The sequence below is a fragment of the Tachyglossus aculeatus genome, chromosome 5 (assembly GCF_015852505.1).
Source record: "Tachyglossus aculeatus isolate mTacAcu1 chromosome 5, mTacAcu1.pri, whole genome shotgun sequence".
Taxonomy (NCBI): Eukaryota; Metazoa; Chordata; class Mammalia; order Monotremata; family Tachyglossidae; genus Tachyglossus; species Tachyglossus aculeatus.
Window position 1 is genome coordinate 86,853,518 of NC_052070.1, and position 20,328 is coordinate 86,873,845.

At 49.8% G+C, this 20,328-nt stretch overlaps 2 protein-coding genes across 3 annotated transcripts in view; one reads left to right on the top strand and one right to left on the bottom strand.

Annotated features, from left to right (window-relative positions):
• XPO7 (exportin 7) overlaps window positions 1-1,188 on the top strand; it is a 104,899-nt gene extending 103,711 nt beyond the window's left edge. For both annotated transcript variants that reach the window (XM_038746820.1, XM_038746821.1), the window contains exon 28: window positions 977-1,188. In XM_038746820.1, the coding sequence (XP_038602748.1) occupies window positions 977-1,070 (94 nt within the window). In that variant the 3' untranslated portion in view covers window positions 1,071-1,188. The remainder of the gene's footprint in view (window positions 1-976) is intronic.
• Window positions 1,189-3,546: 2,358 nt separating this feature from the next.
• PBDC1 (polysaccharide biosynthesis domain containing 1) lies at window positions 3,547-13,926 on the bottom strand. Its single transcript, XM_038746734.1, has 6 exons — window positions 13,857-13,926; window positions 12,403-12,468; window positions 7,334-7,393; window positions 6,299-6,439; window positions 4,465-4,576; window positions 3,547-3,974 (listed from the first exon to the last, which is right to left on the bottom strand). Exons 1-6 carry the CDS (start codon window positions 13,890-13,892, stop codon window positions 3,856-3,858), a joined length of 534 nt encoding a protein of 177 aa, XP_038602662.1. The 5' UTR covers window positions 13,893-13,926; the 3' UTR covers window positions 3,547-3,855.
• Window positions 13,927-20,328: the final 6,402 nt, after the last annotated feature.

Sequence of the window (20,328 nt, forward strand, 5' to 3'; positions counted from 1 at the left end):
AAATAGAATAAGTACTAATAAAATAGAGTAATAAATACATACAGGGTGAGAATTGCGGGCCTCATGTCCACAAGTCACTTCACTTTGCACCTCAGTTACCAGCCTTTGCAAAACGGGTATTAAATCCCATCCTTCCCAAATTAGGCTGTGAGGAGCCCCACGGGGGAAGGGGACTGTGTCCACTCTGATTAGCTGAAGCGCTTACTGTGCGCAAAGCACTGTTGTAAGCGCTGGACACCGTCCCAAGAGCCAGTAACTCCAGGGCTAGATCCGCCCTGCACAAGGATTCTCCGGTTGGCAACGCCTGGATGAGTGGCCATCCTGGGGCTCTGGAATGGGAAAGACCCCGTGACGCGCAGCTTTTCCAAAGACTTCCGATAGGACTAGGCTACGGTACGACCGGGTAAGAACGTTTTTTGGGAGACTTGGAGAATCCCCCTCACCTTGGAAGCCGGAGGGAAGCGGTCCATCTCGCGTCAGGCAGTGGCACCGTTAAGCTGCTGGACGTCAGCCTCGCTATGTATCCGAGGCCGGCCCGTTCGAGCCCCGGGATTTGGGTTCCGTGCTGCTGCCAAGGAGCTGGAAGACCTAGTGGGCTCTAGGACCTCCCTGAAGTTTCAGCTGATGGCTTGGAGAGCCCCAAGAATAATAATAATAATAATAATGGCATTAATTAAGCGCTCACTATGTGCAAATCACTGTTCTAAGCGCTGGGGAGGTTACAAGGTGATCAGGCCCTTCCCGGTCAGCGGCCCGTTGGCTCAGGCCCCTCGGAGTTTCCCGGTCCGTCCCCGCTCCGGGCCAGCACCGCTACTGTCCGGGAGAGCTCGGGCACCTGGCGCTCCCAGAAACGAGTCGGACCGGTGACCTCAGGGGTCCTCCCCTTCCCTAAACAGCGGCCCCCAAAGCGGACTCGGTGCGGACCGAGGCGGCCCCTTCCTCCCCTTAACCCTCTCTCTCCTCCCCCCCGGGGCAGGTTCACCCAGAACCTGTCGGCGTTCAGGCGAGAAGTGAACGACTCGATGAAAAACTCCGCGTACGGCGTGAACAGCAACGACATGATGAGCTGACAGCCCCCCGGACTGGACCTGGACAGAGCGGCGGCGTCCCCTGGGCCGGGCCCAGAGGGGTGAACCAACCATTGAGGGGGAGAGGAAGGGAGAGGGGCACGGACGACCCCCCCGCGCGCTCCCGCCCGGGTGGGGGGGGACGGGGGGGTCAGCGCTCGCCGAGGGGCAGGGCGCTGCTGGTTCCTGGGTGGGACGGGTGGGAGGGTGGGAGAGGGAGGGCGGACGGGTGGGCGGGCGGGAGGGGAGCAGCACAGGGGTGAGGTGACCTGGCCCCCCTTCCCCTCCGGGGCTAACCGGGGAGGAGAAACCCCCCCCCCCCCCCGCCCAGCGCTCTGCCACAACCTGCCTTGTATAAACATGTACATTTTTTCATAACATTTTGAACAAGGTTTATATTGACTCGAGTTTAAAAAAAAAAAAAAAAGTGTGATTGGAAAATTTTTACGGAGTGTAGTGCACCGATGCCGAAGTGAGGGGTTGCGTGTGCGAGTGAGGAAGACGTGTATTCTGGTGGCCTGGAAGCTCTACTGGACGAAGGTGTGTGAGTGCAGAGATCTATTTAGTGACAAGTGTAGAGAGAGGCAAAAAAAAAAAAAAAACACGAAACAAAAAAGTACAATTCCAAATGTATATTTTTTCTTATTGCCCGTCCCTCTCTTCCCCCTTCCTCCCCAACGGCAACTTCCTGTTTATGCCTAACCCTTGTTATTAGGAACTCTAAGCCATGCACCCAGCCCCGTCCCGTTCCCTTCTCCGTAGCCATAGCCGCGTAGCCCTTCTCCTCCTCCAGCCCACCCCCGGTCTGCTCCCGGGAATCCTCTCCGGCTCTTGCGGGACGACGGATATTCCGGCACAAGTGTCCGGTGTCCCCCTCCTCCCCGCCGTCCCCGGACAGAGGCCTCTTTTTCTGAGGCCGAGTGATTTTAACCGAACACGTGGGTTTCTCAAGCGTTTGTAAATCTGGGAGTTTGTGAGCGGGAATCTTCTACCCGTGGCCCCGGGGCGTCGGAAAAAATAAGGCCACCCGAGCCCTCTGCTCCCCACGGCAACAGCTCTTTCACCGTCTTCCCCAGCCGTCGAGGCAGCGCGCGTGTAGACGTACTTGTGGATATTTATGCCCTGCACTCATGAATGTATGAGCTGGAGAAAGTTACCACCGTTGGAGGGGTTCTTAATAACAAGGTCTGCCTAGCATGAAGTATTTAACTTCCCTTCTCCCTCCCCCTTCCTTTAAAAAAAAAAATGCATTTTTCTAAACCACCATCATAAATGTTTTGGATATTTAAAAAAAAAAATTGACTTACAGAGGAAAATGAATGGAAAAAAGCTGTTTGCCTTGTACCTTTTCCACCATCGTTGCTGCTAGTCGTGTGCATCTCTAGCTCAGCTCTCACCCACGGGACACTCATCATCGATTAGGTTTTTGTTTTCTTTCTCCCCCCACCGAACACCAACCCGTCTTTTTCTTTTCTTCGTCCTTTCCTCTGGCGATTGTGTGTTGGGTCCTTTCTTGCGTGATCAGATTGCCGGTTGACTTGTAAGGGTGTTTGCTGCATACAGTGTAAGCATTGTGACCGCCAATAAACTTCAATGGTTTCTACTGAAATGGGCTCCGGCCGGTTTCACGGTTGCGCTCTCCATCCCGCGGCGGCAAGTTGGGGTGGGGGGAGACCTCACCGATGGACTCACGGTGAGCGCGAACGGTCCTGCTTTCCTGCCGAAGGCAGCATCACCTTCCGCTCGCTGCACAGGTCTCATCCTGCTCGGAAATTTCTTCCAAACCCAATAGGCTTGGATGGCTGGAGCCTTCTCCTCTCGGCTTTGAGGGTTCCTCATCTTTCCGCCACCCGTGCTGCCCCGCTCCGGAGTCGGCCAGCCCTACTGGGTGCGGAGCGCTGTACCGAGCGCTTGGGAGACAGTGTAACAAATCCATTCCCTGCCCACAGCCTCAAATGGAGCATGAAATTCCCTAAAGAATCCATAACCCCAAAGGCCGGATGGGAGCTAAACCTGAGCGGCACTTCCCAAGTGTCTTCACCTCAATCTCCGTTTTATCCTGACGACAGCCCCCGATCGAGAGAAAGCCATTTTACTTGAGAAAGCTCGAAGCTTGTGGTGGGCAGAGAACGTGTCTACCGATACTGTGATACTGTATTCATTCATTCAATCGTATTTATTGAGCGCTTACTGTGTGCAGAGCACTGTACTAAGCGCTTGGGAAGTACAAGTTGGCGACATATAGAGACGGTCCCTACCCAACAGTGGGCTGTACTGTCCCACGTGCTATCGCATACAGTAAGTGCTCGATAAATACAACTAATTGATTGAGACACAGGGAAATGAAATGCCTTTGTCCCAGGCCATAGGGCACAGTAAGAGTATGACTCGCCTATGCTAGTTTCCCCCGATCGTGCTCACGTGGATTTCCGTCAGTTTAAATCAATCATTACCTAATTGAAGAAACTAGTCCCAGACCTCCAAAACGGGGTTTTATTTACAGCGACTTTGCTCTGCGTGGGCACCGCCCAGCAAAGTCACAATTTCACCAGTCCGCGATTTCCACTTTGTTAAATTGCCCCTCTCGGCTTGACCGAAAAGATACCTGTTCTCCGGCCCCCTCGGGTCGCCTCGGCAGAGAACTCCAGTTCCTAACGGCAGGAAAGATGGAGGCTATTTCTGTCCCTCCCCAGGCCTGCGGAAGGTGCAAGCGCAGTCTGTCCCGGTCCTTTTGGCTTCCCGGGGCGATGTTCCCACCAGTCCAGATGAGTGGGAGTTGCTGGCACGCTCATGCAGGAGACCCGGCGCTCTTCTCGGCGGTCTCCTTCTGGGTGCCGGAGAAAACGGCTCGGTTGTAACCTTCCCGGTTCCGGGCAATCTCGATGGCAAAAAATTGAATCCTGGTGGCTAGAAGGTGAAGCAGTGATTGAAAGGGAGCCTGAACTGAAGCCCCTCAAAGCTATAACCCCTCTGGCTCCCGGCTGAGAAGGTGGAAAACTCGGCAGGAATCCATGGCCAAGCTTTATTCCACCTTCGTTAAGGCTGACTAGGGGAAGAAATCCCATTGCGTTGGTTCTGCTCCGGTCTGCAACCACGCCGCTCCCCCCAGGGCAAACCACTTTCCCCATCTGTGAAATAACACCCACTTGACCACCTTTGTACACAAGACCTCTTCCTCCCCAGCGCCCGTTGCTTAATATTCATTCATTCAATCGTATTTAGTGAGCGCTCACCGTGTGCAGAGCACTGTACTAAGCGCTTGGGAAGTACAAGGTGGCAAATATCCCCAATGGGGGACTAAAGATCTATAAGCTGGACGGCTCCCGGGCTCTTCGCCGTCTCCGAACAGACCGTACAACCGAACACGGGGCCCCGGCCTGACAAGATGGACCCTCACCGAAGATGGTGTTCTCTTCACTGTAGTCCCGCGCGCAGTCCAGCCGCAGTAAGGTGCCGTAGTTGAAGTCTTCCACGACCCCGTCGAACTTTAGACAAAACGGCCTCCACCTCTGTGAGGATGACGAAGCCCAGCGTTTAGTCGGTGGCCGAAGGAGGGCCGTCCGGCCTCCCACCCTTCCCTGCTGAAGCCTCACGGGCAATTCTTGGTTGTGCTAGTTCCCCGGACTGACTGAGCGAGAAAGTTCAGTGCCGGGCTTCTACAGGAGAGCGGGTGAGACCAGACCACGCGGGTTTGGAAATAGAGCTGACGTGCAAGGGCCCAAGACATTTAGCGGGAAAGCAAATACCTGCAGCCCCCGGCCAATTCCCCACCTCCCTCTCCAAACCAGCCCACGCGCGTGCGTTCGTGTACTAGATGAAAGGTGGGACAAACCAGGGGTTAACATTTCTATCCACAGCTACCTTACACGGTGTACTTAAACTCTACAAAATTAGAAAACACTGCTAGTCAGTGGGGACTCAAGGATTTAGAAAAGACTTACCACAATTCAAAACCCTCATCTCTCCCCACACCAAAGATTTTAAGCAGAGTGTGAACAAACAGCAAATCCTCTAGACTAAATCTGTTGTGGGCAAGGAATGACTCTTGTTATACTGTACCAGCACTTAGTACAGTGCTCTGCACAGAGTAAGTGCTCAATAAATACAACTGATTTTAATTTCACCTCACCCTCTGATGGAATTGCTCAGGAGCAAGGAAAAGACACGTCTGGCGGAAGGGCGGAAGAGGGGCCTGGATCATCAGCCTTTCGACATTTGTGCAGCTCGGCAAGTAGCGGGTTTATTTGCTTTCCTTAGTTCAAAACATAAAAATTTGCCTGCAAGACTGAATTTGATAGCTATTAACTGAGTTTATTAATAACTGAATTTATTAAGCTCTTACTCCGTGTCACGAACCACGCTGAGGGCTGGAGTAGATACAATTTAAGCAATGAGCATCTGAACAGTCTGGTGATCAATGCTTACTAAAGCAGTCAATCACCTCGGCCCGTCCTTCCTCACCTCGCTGCTCTCCTACAAGCCGGCCCTCGCACTTCGCTCCCCTAATGCCAACCTACTCACCGTACCTCGAGCTCGTCCATCTTGCCACCAACTTCTCACCCATGACCTGCCTCTTGCCTAGAAAGCCTTCCCTTGTCATATCTGACAATGACTCTTCCCCCTTCAAAGCCTTACTTCCCTTCCCCACAGCACCTGTATATATGTTTGTACATATTTATTACCCTATTTATTTCTTTATCTTTATCTATATCTATATCTTTATCTTTATATCTATTCTATTTATTTTATTTTGTTAGTATGTTTGGTTTTGTTCTCTGTCTCCCCCTTCTAGACTGTGAGCCCGCTGTTGGGTAGGGACTGTCTCTATGTGTTGCCGACTTGTACTTCCCAAGCGCTCAGTACAGTGCTCTGCACACAGTAAGCGCTCAATACATACGATTGATTGATTGATTACTGAAGGCACAGCTCTTCCAAAAAGGCCTTCCGTGACTAAGCCCCCCTTTCCCCTTCTGCCATTCCCTTCTGGGTCACCCTGACTTACTCCCTTTATTCATCCCCCCCACCCCCAGCACCACAGCACTTACGTACAATTCTGTAATCTTATTTATATTAATGTCTGCCTCCCCATCTACACTTCTTGTGGGCAGGGAATGTGGCTATTATACTGTACTCTCCCAAACACTTGGTGCAGTGCTCTGCACAGAATAAGCACTCAATAAATCATTGTCACCAATAAATGCTCCGATGGATTGATCGATCAACATCCTCACCTCTTTTGCTGGCTCCGACTTGAGCTCCTCTGGATCCAGCACATCCACCCTGAGTTCCTTGAAGCACTCCCGGAACTCGGAATAGATCCGATCGTCCACTTTGGTGAGTTTCAGGAACTGACAGTCAACTGAAGAAATGAGCTGACGGTAATAAGTGACAGGTGAGGGGCCACCTGGGGCAAAACGCTGACACTGCCAGGCTAGAACGGACTTTAGACGGGGGCCGGCAAGCACGGCCCCACGCCAGTTAGTGACCCCAGCCGGATCTGTAACCGAGCTGCGGTGTTCACAATATCAAGGCCCCCCATTTCTAGTCCTGTGCCGCTGGCCAAAGTGGGGGGTCCACTGAGAAAACCTAAGTCCCCGGCTAGGACCTGGGCTGGCGATTCAAGGCAAGGTCTAATAGGCTGCAAAGCTCCTGTCCTCCAGGCTGTAAGCTCATCCGCTGGGCTGTAAATTCATCCCTTAGGCTCCTCCTCTAGACTCACGGGCTCACGGGCAGGAAACACATCTGCTAAATCCGTTGTCGCCTACTCTAGTAAAATGCCCAGCGCAGAGCATTCAATAAATACGACCGACTGGCCTGTAGGAAACGTACACTGCTAACAGGAGCCTGGGGATCAGAATTCCAACTACAGTCTTCCTCTGCATCCTTCGGTGGCACTACTCCGCTGGAAGGACCGTCGCTCTGACCCACTGTAACTATTTACAGAGAAGCAGCGTGGCTCAGTGGAAAGAGCCCGGGCTTCGGAGTCAAGAGGTCATGAGTTCAAACCCCGGCTCCGCCAACCGTCGGCTGTGTGGCTTCACTTCTCTGGGCCTCAGTTCCCTCATCTGGAAAAGGGGGATGAAGACTGCGAACCCCCCATGGGACAACCTGATGACCTTGTAACCTCCCCAGTACTTAGAACAGTGCTTTGCACATAGTAAGTGCTTAATAAATGCCATCATTATTATTATTCTTTCACAGATCACGCCTACCTTGATTGGCAGTAGGGCGCATTTAATAAAGAATCTCAGATAAGGAAGACTCACATTGTAGTAGACTTCAGCATGCTGCACTGCCTTCATAGCCCAAACCATCTCGATGTTGGGCTGCGGGAGAGATGGAGAAAACACAGGTCTTGGAGGGTTATGGCCCCCGACACGGTGGTCAGGCTGCCAGAAAGGGAGATGCTCGGGAAAGGGGGCTGAGGAGACGCCACTTTCTAAATCTCTGTCCCTATCAGAGACTGAAAACCCCCTGTGGGCCAAGGAATTCACTTATTTTGCCTGGGAGTGTCTTCAACTTTGGCCTAGGGGAGAAAGCACAGGTTTGGGGGCCAGAAGGCCTGGATTCTAGTCCCTCCTCCGCCGCTGGTCTGCTGTGTGACCTTGGGCGAGTCACATTAACCTCTCTGTGCCTCAGTTCCCTCGTCTGTAAAACTGGGGTTAAGACTGTGAACCCCATGCGGGACAGGGAACTGTGTCCAGCCTGATCGGCTTCCGTCTGCCTCAGCACTTAGAGCAGTGTTTCACAAAGAGTAAGCGCTTAACAAATACCACATTATTATTCTTATTGGCAAGAGGATGGGATTGGAGGGGGGTCCCCAAGTTCTAATTATGGCCCCTTAGGGAAGCAATGTGGCGTAGCTCGTTGTGGGCAGAATTGTGTCCATTTATTGTTAAACCGCCCTCTCCCAAGCGCTTAGTACAGTGCTCGGCACACGCTAAGTGCTCACTAAATAACAGCATGGCAGAGTGGATAGAGAACGGGCATGGGAATCAGAAGGTTATGAGTTCTCATCCCGGTTCCACCACTTGTCTGCTTGGGCAAGTCACTTCACCGGGTCTCGGTTACCTCATCTGTAAAATGGGGATTAATAATGATGATGATCAATCAATCAATCGTATTTATTGAGCGCTTACTGTGTGCAGAGCACTGTAATGATGAGGATGTAATGATGATGGTATTTGTTAAGCGCTCACTAAGCAGGAAGCAGTGTGGCACAGTGGAAAGAGCCCGGGCTTTGGAGTCAGAGGTCACGGGTTCAAATCCCGGCTCTGCCAATTGTCAACTGTGTGACTTTGGGCAAGTCACTTCACTTCTCTGGGCCTCAGTTACCTCATCTGTAAAATGGAGATGAAGACTGTGAGCCCCCTGTGGGACAACCTGATCACCTTGTAACCTCCCCAGCGCTTAGAACAGTGCTTTGCACATAGTAAGCGCTTAATAAATTGCCATCATTATTATTATTATTATTAACACCATCATTATTAGTATAGAATAGAGAAGCAGCGTGGCTCAGTGAAAAGAGCCCGGGCTTGGGAGTCAGAGGTCATAGGTTCTAATCCTGGCTCCGCCATTTGTCTGCTGTGTGACTTTGGGCAAGTCACTTACCTTCTCTGTGCCTCAGTTACCTCAGCTGGAAAATAGGGATGAAGACTGTGAGCCCCACGTGGGACAACCTTGATCACCTTGTATCCCCCACAGCGCTTAGGACAGTGCTTTGCACGTAGTAAGCATTTAACAAAAACCATCATTAGTAGTAATAGTGGTACGGTGCCTGGCACATAGTAAGCACTTAGCAAACACCATCATTAGTAGTAGTAGTGGTGGTACAGTGCCTAGCACATAGTAAGCGCTTAAATACCATCATTAGTAGTATTAAGCGGTACCATGCCTGGCACATAGTAAGCGCTTAGCAAACACCATCATTAGCAGCATGGAAGCAGCATGGCTCAATGGAAAGAGGCCGGGCTTTGGAGTCAGAGGTCAAGGGTTCAAATCCCGGTTCCGCCACTTGTCAGCTCTGTGGCTTTGGGCAAGTCACTTCACTTCTCTGGGCCTCAGTTCCCCCATCTGTAAAAAGGGGATTAAGACTGTGAGCCCCATGTGGGACAACCTGATCACCTTGTAACCTCCCCAGTGCATAGAACAGTGCTTTGCACATAGTAAGCGCTTAATAAATGCCATCATTATTATTAGCAATAGTAGTACAGTGCTTAGCACATAGTAAGCGCTTAAATACCATCATTAGTAGTAGTAGTGGTACAGTGCCAGGCACATAGTAAGTGCTTAGCAAACACCATCATTATTAGTAGTAGTAGGAGTGGTGGTACAGTGCCTGGCACATAGTAAGCGCTTAACAAATACCATCATTAATAGTAGTAGTAGTAGTAGTGATACAGTGCCTGGCACATAGTAAGTGCTTAACAAACACCATCATTATTAGTAGTAGTAGGAGTGGTGGTACAGTGCCTGGCACATAGTAAGCGCTTAACAAATACCATAATTAATAGTAGTAGTAGTAGTGATACAGTGCCCGGCACATAATAAGTGCTTAACAAGCAGCGTGGCTCAGTGGAAAGAGCCCGGGCTTTGGAGTCAGAGGTCATGGATTCGAATCCTGGCTCCGCCACATGTCTGCTGTGTGACCTTGGGCAAGTCACTTAACTTCTCTGAGCCTCAGTTCCCTCATCTGTAAAATGAGGATTAAGACTGTGAGCCCCACGTGGGACAACCTGATTACCTTGTATTCCCCCCCCCAGCGCTTAGAACAGTGCTTTGCACATAGTAAACGCTTAACAAATGCCACCATTATTATTATTATTAACAAACACCATCATTATTAGTAGTACTAGTAGTAGTACAGTGCCTAGCACATAATAAGCACTTAACAAATACCATCATTAGTAGTAGTAGTGGTGCCATGCTTGGCACATTGAAGGCGCTTAACAAACACCATCATTATTATTTGTAGTGGTGGTACAGTGCCTGGCACATAGTAGGTGCTTAACAAACACCATCAGTAGTAGTAGTGGTGATGGTTCAGTGCCTGGCACATAGTAAGCGCTTAACAAATACCATCATTATTAGTAGTGGTAGTAGTGGTACAGTGCCTGGCACATAGTAAGCGCTTAAATACCATCATTGGTATATATATGTACATATGTTTGTACATATTTATTACTCTATTTATTTTACATGTACATATCTATTCTATTTATTTTATTTTGTTAATATGTTCGGTTTTGTTCTCTGTCTCCCCTTCTAGACTGTGAGCCCACTGTTGGGTAGGGACTGTCTCTATATGTTGCCAACTTGTACTTCCCAAGCACTTAGTACAGTGCTCTGCACACAGTAAGCGCTCAATAAACACTATTGATTGATTGACTGATAGTAGTGGTACAGTGCCTGGCACATAGTAAGCGCTTAGCAAACACCATCATTAGTAGTAGTAGTGGTGGTACAATGCCTAACACATAGTAAGCGCTTAAATACCATCATTATTAGTAGCAGTAGTGGCACAGTGCCTGGCACACAGTAAGCGCTTAAATGCCATCATTATTAGTAGCAGTAGTGGCACAGTGCCTGGCACATAGTAAGCGATTAAATGCCATCATTATTAGTAGCAGTAGTGGCACAGTGCCTGGCACATAGTAAGCGCCTAACACCATCATTAGTAGTAGTGGTACAGTGCCTAGCACATAGTAGGTGCTTAACAAATACCATCATTATTAGTAGTAGTGGTGGTGGTACAGTGCCTGGCACATAGTAAGCGCTTAACAAACACTATCATTAGTAGTAGTAGTGGTACAGTGCCTAGCACTTAGTAAGCACTTAACAAACACCATTATTATTAGTAGTAGTAGTGGTACAGTGCCTAGCACATAGTAAATGCTTAACAAATACCATCATTATTATTAGTGGTGGTAGTGGCACAGTGCCTAGCACATAGTAAGCACTTAAATACCACCATTATTAGTAGTGGTGGTACAGTGCCTAGCTCACAGTAAGCACTTAAACACCATCATTAGTAGTAGTAGTGGTACAGGGCCTAATACATAGTAAGTGCTTAACAAATACCATCATTATTAGTAGTAGTTGACCCTATCCATCAGTGATATTTATTGAGCACTTACTGTATACAGAGCACTGTGTAAGCACTTGGAAGAGATTTATTACTCTATTTATTTTACTTGTACATATTTACCATTCTATTTATTTTAAGGATGTGCATCTAGCTTTACTTCTATTGATTCTGACGACTTGACACCTGTCCACATGTGCACAGTGCCTGGCACATGGTAAGCACTTAACAAACACTATCATTAGTAGTAGTGGTACAGTGCCTGGCACTTAGTAAGCGCTTAACACCATTATTAGTCGTAGTAGTGGTGGTGGTACAATGCCTAGCACGTAGTAAGCGCTTAACAAATACCATCATTATTAGTAGTGGTGGTAGTGGCACAGTGCCTAGCACACAGTAAGCTATTAAATACCACCATTAATAGTAGTAGCGTGGCTCAGTGGAAAGAGCCCGGGCTTTGGAGTCAGAAGTCACGGGTTCAAATCCCGGCTTCGGCAATTGTCAGCGGTGTGACTTTGGGGAAGTCACTTCACTTCCCCCTTCTAGACTGTGAGCCCACTGTTGGGTAGGGACCGCCTCTATACGTGGCCAACTCGTGCTTCCCAAGCGCTTAGTACAGTGCTCTGCACACAGTAAGTGCTCAATAAATACGACTGATTGATTCTCTGGGCCTCAGTTCCCTCATCTGTAAAACGGGGATGAAGACTATGAGCCCCCCGGGGGACAACCTGATCACCTTGAAAGCTTCCCGGCGCTTGGAACAGTGCTTTCACACAATAAGCGCTTAATAAATGCCATCACTATTAATAGTAGCAGTAGTGGCACAGTGCCTGGCACATTAACAAACCCCATCATTATTAGTAGTAGTAGTACAATGCCTAGCACGTAGTAAGCGCTTAACAAACACCATCATTAGATGTAGTGGTACAGTGACTGGCATAAAGTAAGCGCTTAACAAATACCATCATTATTAGTAATGGTACAGTGCCTGACATATAGTAAGCGCTTAACAAATACCATCATTATTAGTAGTGGTACAGTGCCTGACATATAGTAAGCGCTTAACAAATACCATTACTATTATTATTATAATGCGATTGAAGAAGTGAATGAAAGGGGTCGGGGTGGGACGGTGGGGAACCCTAGGGGTCGGGGGGATGGGGGGTGGGGGGCACGGCAGGGAGCCCCGCGGGACGAGGGCCGGGGGTTGTCGGGGAAGACCCCGTGGTGGGGTGGGGGTCGGCCACTCACGTCGTTGCCGTAGGCTTCGGCCGGCAGGGCCAGGGCCTGGGCCGCCGACATCAGCCCTCCGGGGCCCTGCGGGACAAGGGACAGAGAGACGAGTGGTCAGGATGGGGCAGGATGGGGCAGGATGGGGCAGGATGGAGAGGGATGGGGCAGGATGGAGAGGGATGGGGCAGGATGGAGAGGGATGGGGCAGGATGGAGAGGGATGGGGCAGGATGGAGAAGGATGGGGCAGGATGGAGAAGGATGGGGCAGGATGGGGCAGGATGGAGCAGGATGGGGCAGGATGGAGAAGGATGGGGAAGAATAGGGCACGATGAGGCAGAATAGGGCAGGATGGAGAAGGATGGGGCAGGATGGAGAAGAATGGGGCAGGATGGGGCAGGATGGAGAAGGATGGGGCAGGATGGAGAAGGATGGAGCAGGATGGGGCAGGATGGAGAAGGATGGGGAAGAATAGGGCACGATGAGGCAGAATAGGGCAGGATGGAGAAGGATGGGGCAGGATGGAGAAGAATGGGGCGGGATGGAGAAGGATGGGACAGGATGGAGAAGGATGGGGCAGGATGGAGCAGGATGGAGCAGGATGGGGCAGAATAGGACAGGATGGGGCAGAATAGGGCAGGATGGGGCAGAATAGGGCAGGATGGGGTAGAATAGGGCAGGATGGGGTAGAATAGGGCAGGATGGAGAAGGATGGGGGAGGATGGGGCAGGATGGAGAAGGATGGGGCAGGATGGAGAAGGATGGGGCAGGATGGAGCAGGATGGGGCAGGATGGAGCAGGATGGGGCAGGATGGAGCAGGATGGAGAAGGATGGGGCAGAATAGGGCAGGATGGAGAAGGATGGAGAAGGATGGGGCAGAATAGGGCAGGATGGGGCAGAATAGGGCAGGATGGGGCAGAATGGAGAAGGATGGGGCAGGATGGAGAAGGATGGGGCAGGATGGAGAAGGATGGGGCAGGATGGAGAAGGATGGGGCAGGATGGAGAAGGATGGGGCAGGATGGAGAAGGATGGGGCAGGATGGAGAAGGATGGGGCAGAATAGGGCAGGATGGAGAAGGATGGGGCAGAATAGGGCAGGATGGAGAAGGATGGGGCAGAATGGGGCAGGATGGGGCAGAATAGGGCAGGATGGAGAAGAATGGGGCAGGATGGAGAAGGATGGGACAGGATGGAGAAGGATGGGGCAGGATGGAGAAGGATGGGGCAGGATGGAGAAGGATGGGGCAGAATAGGGCAGGATGGAGAAGGATGGGGCAGAATAGGGCAGGATGGAGAAGGATGGGGCAGAATAGGGCAGGATGGGGCAGGATGGAGAAGGATGGGGCAGAATGGGGCAGGATGGGGCAGAATAGGGCAGGATGGAGAAGAATGGGGCAGGATGGAGAAGGATGGGACAGAATAGGGCAGGATGGGGCAGGATTGGGTAAGATGAGCCCGGCCAAGGCTCTCACCAGCGCCTGTATGCCGCTGCCCTGCTCGGCCGCCATGGCCGAGCCCTTCCGGCCGCCTCGCGCCTCGCTCCACGCCCCCTAGCCTACGTCACTTCCGCCCGAAGCCGCCCGCCCAGCTGGAGGAGGGGGCGCGCGCGCCTGCCGGGGCGCATGCGCCCTGCTCCCGCCCGGACGGCCTCGTGGGCGCGAGACACGTGCGCGGGCTCCCCTAACGGTCGGAGACATTCATTCATTCATTCATTCATTCAATCCTATTTATCGAGCGCTTACTGTGTGCACAGCACTGGACTAAGCGCTTAATAGTAATAATAATGATGGGAGCAGCGTGGCTCAGTGGAAAGAGCAAGGGCTCGGGAGTCAGAGGTCATGGGTTCTAATTCTGGCTCTGCCACCTGTCTGCTGTGTGACCTTGAGCAAGTCACTTCACTTCTCTGGGCCTCAGTTCCCTCATCTGGAAAATGGGGATGACGACTGTGAGCCCCACGTGGCACAACCTGATCACCTTGTACACCCCCCCCCCCCCCCAATTCATTAGAACAGTGCTTGGCACATAGCGCTTAACAAATGCTATTATTATTATTATTATTATTATTATTATTATTAGGTAAGTGCTTAACAAATACCATTATTACTGTTCTAGGCCCCAGGGGGGCTCTCTTTACGGCTGAATTATACTTTTCAAGCACTCAGTACAGTGCTCTGCACACAGTAAGCGCTCGATAAATATGATTAAATGAATGAAAGAATGAATGAATAAGGTAATAAGCATTTATTTATTGAACCCCTCCTGTGTGCAGAACGCTACCAAGCATTTGGGAGGGTACAAAAATATAGGACCCTATCCATCAGTGATATTTATTGAGCACTTACTGTATACAGAGCACTGTGTAAGCACTTGGAAGAGATTTATTACTCTATTTATTTTACTTGTACATATTTACTATTCTATTTATTTTGTTAATGGTGTGCATCTAGCTTTACTTCTATTTATTCTGACGACTTGACACCTGTCCAGATGTTTTGTTCTGTGCTTCTAGACTGTGAGCCCGCTGTTGGGTAGGGACCGTCTCTGTATGTTGCCAACTTGTACTTCCCAAGCGCTTAGTACAGTGCTCTGCACACAGTAAGCGCTCAATAAATACGATTGATTGACTGATTGATTGTTTTGTTGTCTCTCTCCCCCTTCTAGACTGTGAGCCCGCTGTTGGGTAGGGACCGTATCTATATGCTGCCGACTTGTACTTCCCAAGCCCTTAGTCCAGTGCTCTGCACACAGTAAGCGCTCAATAAATAAGATTGAATGAATGAAAAAGTACAACAGAGTTGGTAGACACATTCCCTGCCCACAGTGAGCTTACAGTTGCTGTGGGGCTGGGAATGGGGAAGGACAAAGGGAGCAAATCTGGTACACGCAAGAAGGGAATGGAAGAAGACGGAAGGGCGGGTGGGGGGCTACTCTGGGAAGGCCTCTTGGAGGAGGTGAGCCTTCAGTAAGATTTTCAAGTGGAGGGAGAACAATAGCCTGTCAAATTTGAGGAGGGTCAGAGGCAACATGTGGGCTGGGGGTCGGCAGTGAGACACTCAAGATTGAGAGCCCACTCTTCTAGACTGTGAGCCCACTGTTGGGTAGGGACCGTCTCTATATGCTGCCAACTTGTACTTCCCAAGCGCTTAGTCCAGTGCTCTGCACACAGTAAGCGCTCAATAAATACAATTGATTGAGGCGCGGTGAGAAGGTTAGCACTAGAGGAGCGAAGTATGCAGGCTGGATTGTAGTAATAATAATAATAATAATAATGATTGCATTTGTTAAGCGCTTACTATGTGCAAAGCACTGTTCTAAGCGCTGGGGGGGATGCAAGGTGATCAGGTTGTCCCACGTGGGGCTCACAGTCTTAATCCCCATTTTACAGATGAGGTAACTGAGGCTCAGGGAAGTTAAGTGACTTGCCCAAGGTCACCCAGCAGACATGTGGCGGAGCCGGGGTTCGAACCCACAACCCCTGACTCCAAAGCTCGTGCTCTTTCCGGAGAGTAGCGAGATGACATAGGAGGGGGCAAGATGGTGGAGTGCTTTAAAGCCAACGGTGAATCAATCAATCAATCAATCGTATTTATTGAGCGCTTACTGTGTGCAGAGCACTGGACTAAGCGCTTGGGAAGTACAAGTTGGCAACATATAGAGACAGTCCCTACCCAACAGTGGGCTCACAGTCTAAAACAAGAGTTTTGGTCTGATGTAGAGGTGGATGGGCGACCTCTCGAGTTTTTTGAGGAGCAGGGTGATATCCGTGGCTCAGTGGAAAGAGCCCGGGCTTTGGAGTCAGAGGTCATGGGTTCGAATCCCTGCTCCACCACATGTCTGCTGTGTGACCTTGGGCAAGTCACTTAACTTCTCTGAGCCTCAGTTCCCTCATCTGTAAAATGGGGATTAAGACTGTGAGCCCCACGTGGGACAACTTGATCACCTTGTATGCCCACCCCCAACGCTTAGAACAGTGATCTGCACATAGTAAGCGCTTAACAAATGCCATTATTATTATTATTATTATTATGGGTTCAAATCCCGGCTCCGCCAATTGTCAGCTGTGTGACTTTGGGCAAGTCACTTCACTTCTCTGGGACTCAGTCACCTCATCTGTAAAATGGGGATTAAGACTGTGAGCCCCCTGTGGGTCAATCTGATCACCTTGTAACCTCCCCAGCGCTTAGAACAGTGCTTTGCACATAGTAAGCGCTTAATAAATGCCATCATTATTATTATTATTATCCTGAACATCTCTGCGGAAAAATGATCCGGGCTGCAGAGGTGGTAGACACGTTCTCTGCTCAATCACCCGGTATACAGCAGGACTACGAAAGGAAAGAAGTAGAAAACACCCAGGGCAAGCTTCCTTAATTCAGAGTGGTAAGGGTATTTACTGAGAAGTAATAAAAGGAATAGTAATGGTATTTACTGAGCGCCCAGTGGTTGCAATGGACAGTATGAAGCGTTAGGGAAAGTACAAGAAGAGGTTACATAGTCCCTGTCCACAAGAATCTTAAATTTGAACAGGAGTGCGGAGTAGAAAAATATTTACAAAGTCATCAGAATAAATAATTGAATGAACGCTTGAACAAGTCTTGACATGAAAGCAGGGTAGTCTAGAGGAAAAAACTACAGATTTATCGCTCTTACTTGTACATATTTACTATTCTATTTTGTTAATGATGTGCATATAGCTTTAATTCTATTTGTTCTGATGACTCTCCCCCTCCTCCCCATCCCCCCCTCCTTACCTCCTTCCCCTCCCCACAGCACCTGTATATATGTGTATAGGTTTGTACATGTTTATTACTCTATTTATTTATTTATTTGTACATATTTATTCTATTTATTTTGTTAATATGTTTTGTTTTGTTCTCTGTTTCCCCCTTCTAGACTGTGAGCCCACTGTTGGGTAGGGACCGTCTCTATCTGTTGCCAACTTGTACTTCCCAAGCGCTTAGTACAGTGCTCTGCACACAGTAAGCGCTCAATAAATACGATTGAATGAATGAATGAAGACTGCAAGTCGTATGTAGGACGGACTGGTGTCCAACGTGATCATCCCCTTTAGAGTGTAAGCTTGTTGTGGGCAGGGGATGTGTTTGCTTATTGTTACGTCATTTCACTTATTGATTGCTAATTGTTATCTCCCAAGTACTTAGTAGAGTGCTGTGCATAAAGTAAGTGCTTAATAAATATGACTGAATGAATTAATGAATCTTGTATCTACTCCAGAAATTAGAACAGTGCCTGGAACATAGAAAGCACTGAAATACCATTTTTAAAATGAAACTGAGTCTCTCTAGACTGTGCGCCCCACGCGGGATGGACTTTATCTGATGACCTGGCTATTTCTTCTCTATCCCAGGATGAGTTTTAGTGTTTGGCTTAACCTATACGACAGTTTTCATTAATATTGTTATTGGCGCGGGTATAAATCCATGCATATTTGCTAGAGGTGGGTTTATATGACTTGCAGTGTGGGGAAGTAATCTGGGACAGTTTATTGGAGGAGGTGGGATTTTTAAAAGACATTGAATATAGGTAGAGCTGGAGTCGGCTGGATTGTAGCACGGTTAGAAGGAATGAGGAGAGGCAGCTGGGGAGGAGCAGGTGAAAAGAGCAGATATGCAACCAATTAATGGCATTAAGAAGCAGCATAGCCCCAAGGAAACAGCACAAACCTGGCAGTGAGAAGAACTGGGTTCTAATCCCAGCTTTCCCACTTGCCTGCTGTGTGACCTTGGGCTAGTTACTTAACTTCTCTGAGCCTCGGTATTTTCATTAAACAGAGAATTCAGTACCTATTCTCCCACCTCTTTTGTCTGTGGGCCCCATGTGGGACAGGGACTGTGTCTGGCCTGATTATGTTGTAGATGCCCCTGAGCTCGACCCATAGAGAGTGCTTAACAAATGCCATTATTATCATTGTTGTTGTTTACTGAGCACTTACTCGTGCAGTGCCCTAGAACAGCAAAGCAGACACGATCCCTGTTCTTGAGAAGTCAACAGTCTAGCTAGGAAGAAGATGTAAAATGGAGAGGGTGGGTGGAGAGCTCTGAAGCCCATTGCAGGAAGTTTTCGCTTAATGCAGAGGGAAATGGGAAGCCAATAGGAGGCTTTGAGGTGTGGAAAGGCGTCAGTCAGCGGTCATTTCAAGAAGATGATCTATGCATCCACACGTAAGTGGGGAAGGTCTGTTCTCCTTTAAGGCTAAATTTCAGCCTACAGCCTTCAGCTGGAGTAGGCGAAATGGGCTTCATAAGGCCTCCTTGAAAGCAGGTCTGCTCCCGAGTGGTGAATGAAGTGGAGGTGGAGACAGCTGTGGAAAAGAGAGGAGAAGGCTTCTCTTGAGGTCGGGATGACAAGGGCTCTGCTCCCTCCCCTGGACTTGGGGGTGGGGGGGAAACATCAAGGGCTGTGATGGGCAAGTGGTCTTCCTTGTTAAACTGGGCCACAGATTGGGTGAGGATGTGGTGGTCTGAAGTTGTTTACCTTATCACTGGTCTGTTGTAGGGAGGGGGGACTAAGTGGCTCCCTCACCCTGCTTTCTAGGGGCTCTCCGGGTTGAGAAATGGGTTTGGGAAGGAGGGGCTGAGGATACTAACCCCTTTCCCCTCCATGGCACAGTGCTGTCCTTGAGTGGGGTCACTACCTCCACCTCTCCAGTATCTCCAGTTCTCTCTGCAGGCCCCCAGCGTGATGCCTCTGAACAGTAGCAGCAGCAGCAGCAAGGCTGAAAAGCCAGTGTCCCTGATCTGGGGTGAGCAGAGTCGGTCACTGGGTGTTGCTGGCTGGGAGGGAAACTGAGGGCTGGAGGCAAACACCCTCCACTCCAGAGCAGAAGAATAGACTCCTCCCCATGGCTGCCTCTATTCATAGTAATGTCTGTCTCCGCTTCTAAACTGTCAGCTCACCGTGGGTGGGGAATGTGTCTGTTGTGTTGTACTCTCCCAAGCGCTTAATACACTTCACTGCAAATAATAAACACTTAAATATGATTGATCCCTTGCCTTCCACACTGGGGCTTGGCTGGAGGAGAGGGAGGAACTGGGTAGTGTTTCCCCAACAGGGGAATGAATGGGTTTGGGGACAGAAGAAGAGAGTTGGGGTGAAGGGAGGAGTCACAAGGACAAGGTGTCTCCTCACCCCCGAGCCCTGCTTCCCTTATTGCTGCTTTCTCCTCCAGGCTGTGAGCTGAGCCAGGAGAAACGCTGTTACACCTTTGACTCCCTGCCAGTGGGGAAATATGACCGTCAACTGGCTCTGCGCACCGTGGGTACCACTGTAGGGGGGCAGGTGGAGAGTGGGAGGGGAGGACTGACTGCTGGCTGAGGTGGGTTGGCCCTTGCTCTCTAAAATAATAATAATAATGGCATTTATTAAGTGCTTACTATGTGTAAAGCACTGTTCTAAGCGCTGGGGAGGTTACAAGGTGAGCAGGTTGTCCCACAGGGGCTTCCCAGTCTTATATGTTGCCAGCTTGTACTTCCCAAGCACTTAGTAGTGTTCTGCACACAGTAAGTGCTCAAAGATGATGGAATGAATGAATAATCCCCATCTTACAGATGAGGTAACTGAGGTCCAGAGAAGTAAAGTGACTTGCCCAAAGTCACCCAGCTGACAATTGGCAGAGCCGGGATTTGAACCCCTGATCTCTGACTCCAAAGCCCATGCTCTTTCACTGAGCCACGCTGTTTCCCTAAGTAATCCTCTCCCCAAGGACATTAAGCAGCATGGCTCACTGGAAAAGAGCATGGGCTTTAGAGTCGGAGATCATGGGTTCAAATCCCGACTCTGCCAATTGTCAGCTGTGTGACTTTGGGCAAGTTACTTCTCTGTGCCTGTTACCTCATCTGTAAAATGGGGATGAAGACTGTGAGCCCTCCGTGGGACAACCTGATCTCCTTGTAACCTGAACAGTGCTTTGCACATAGTAAGCTC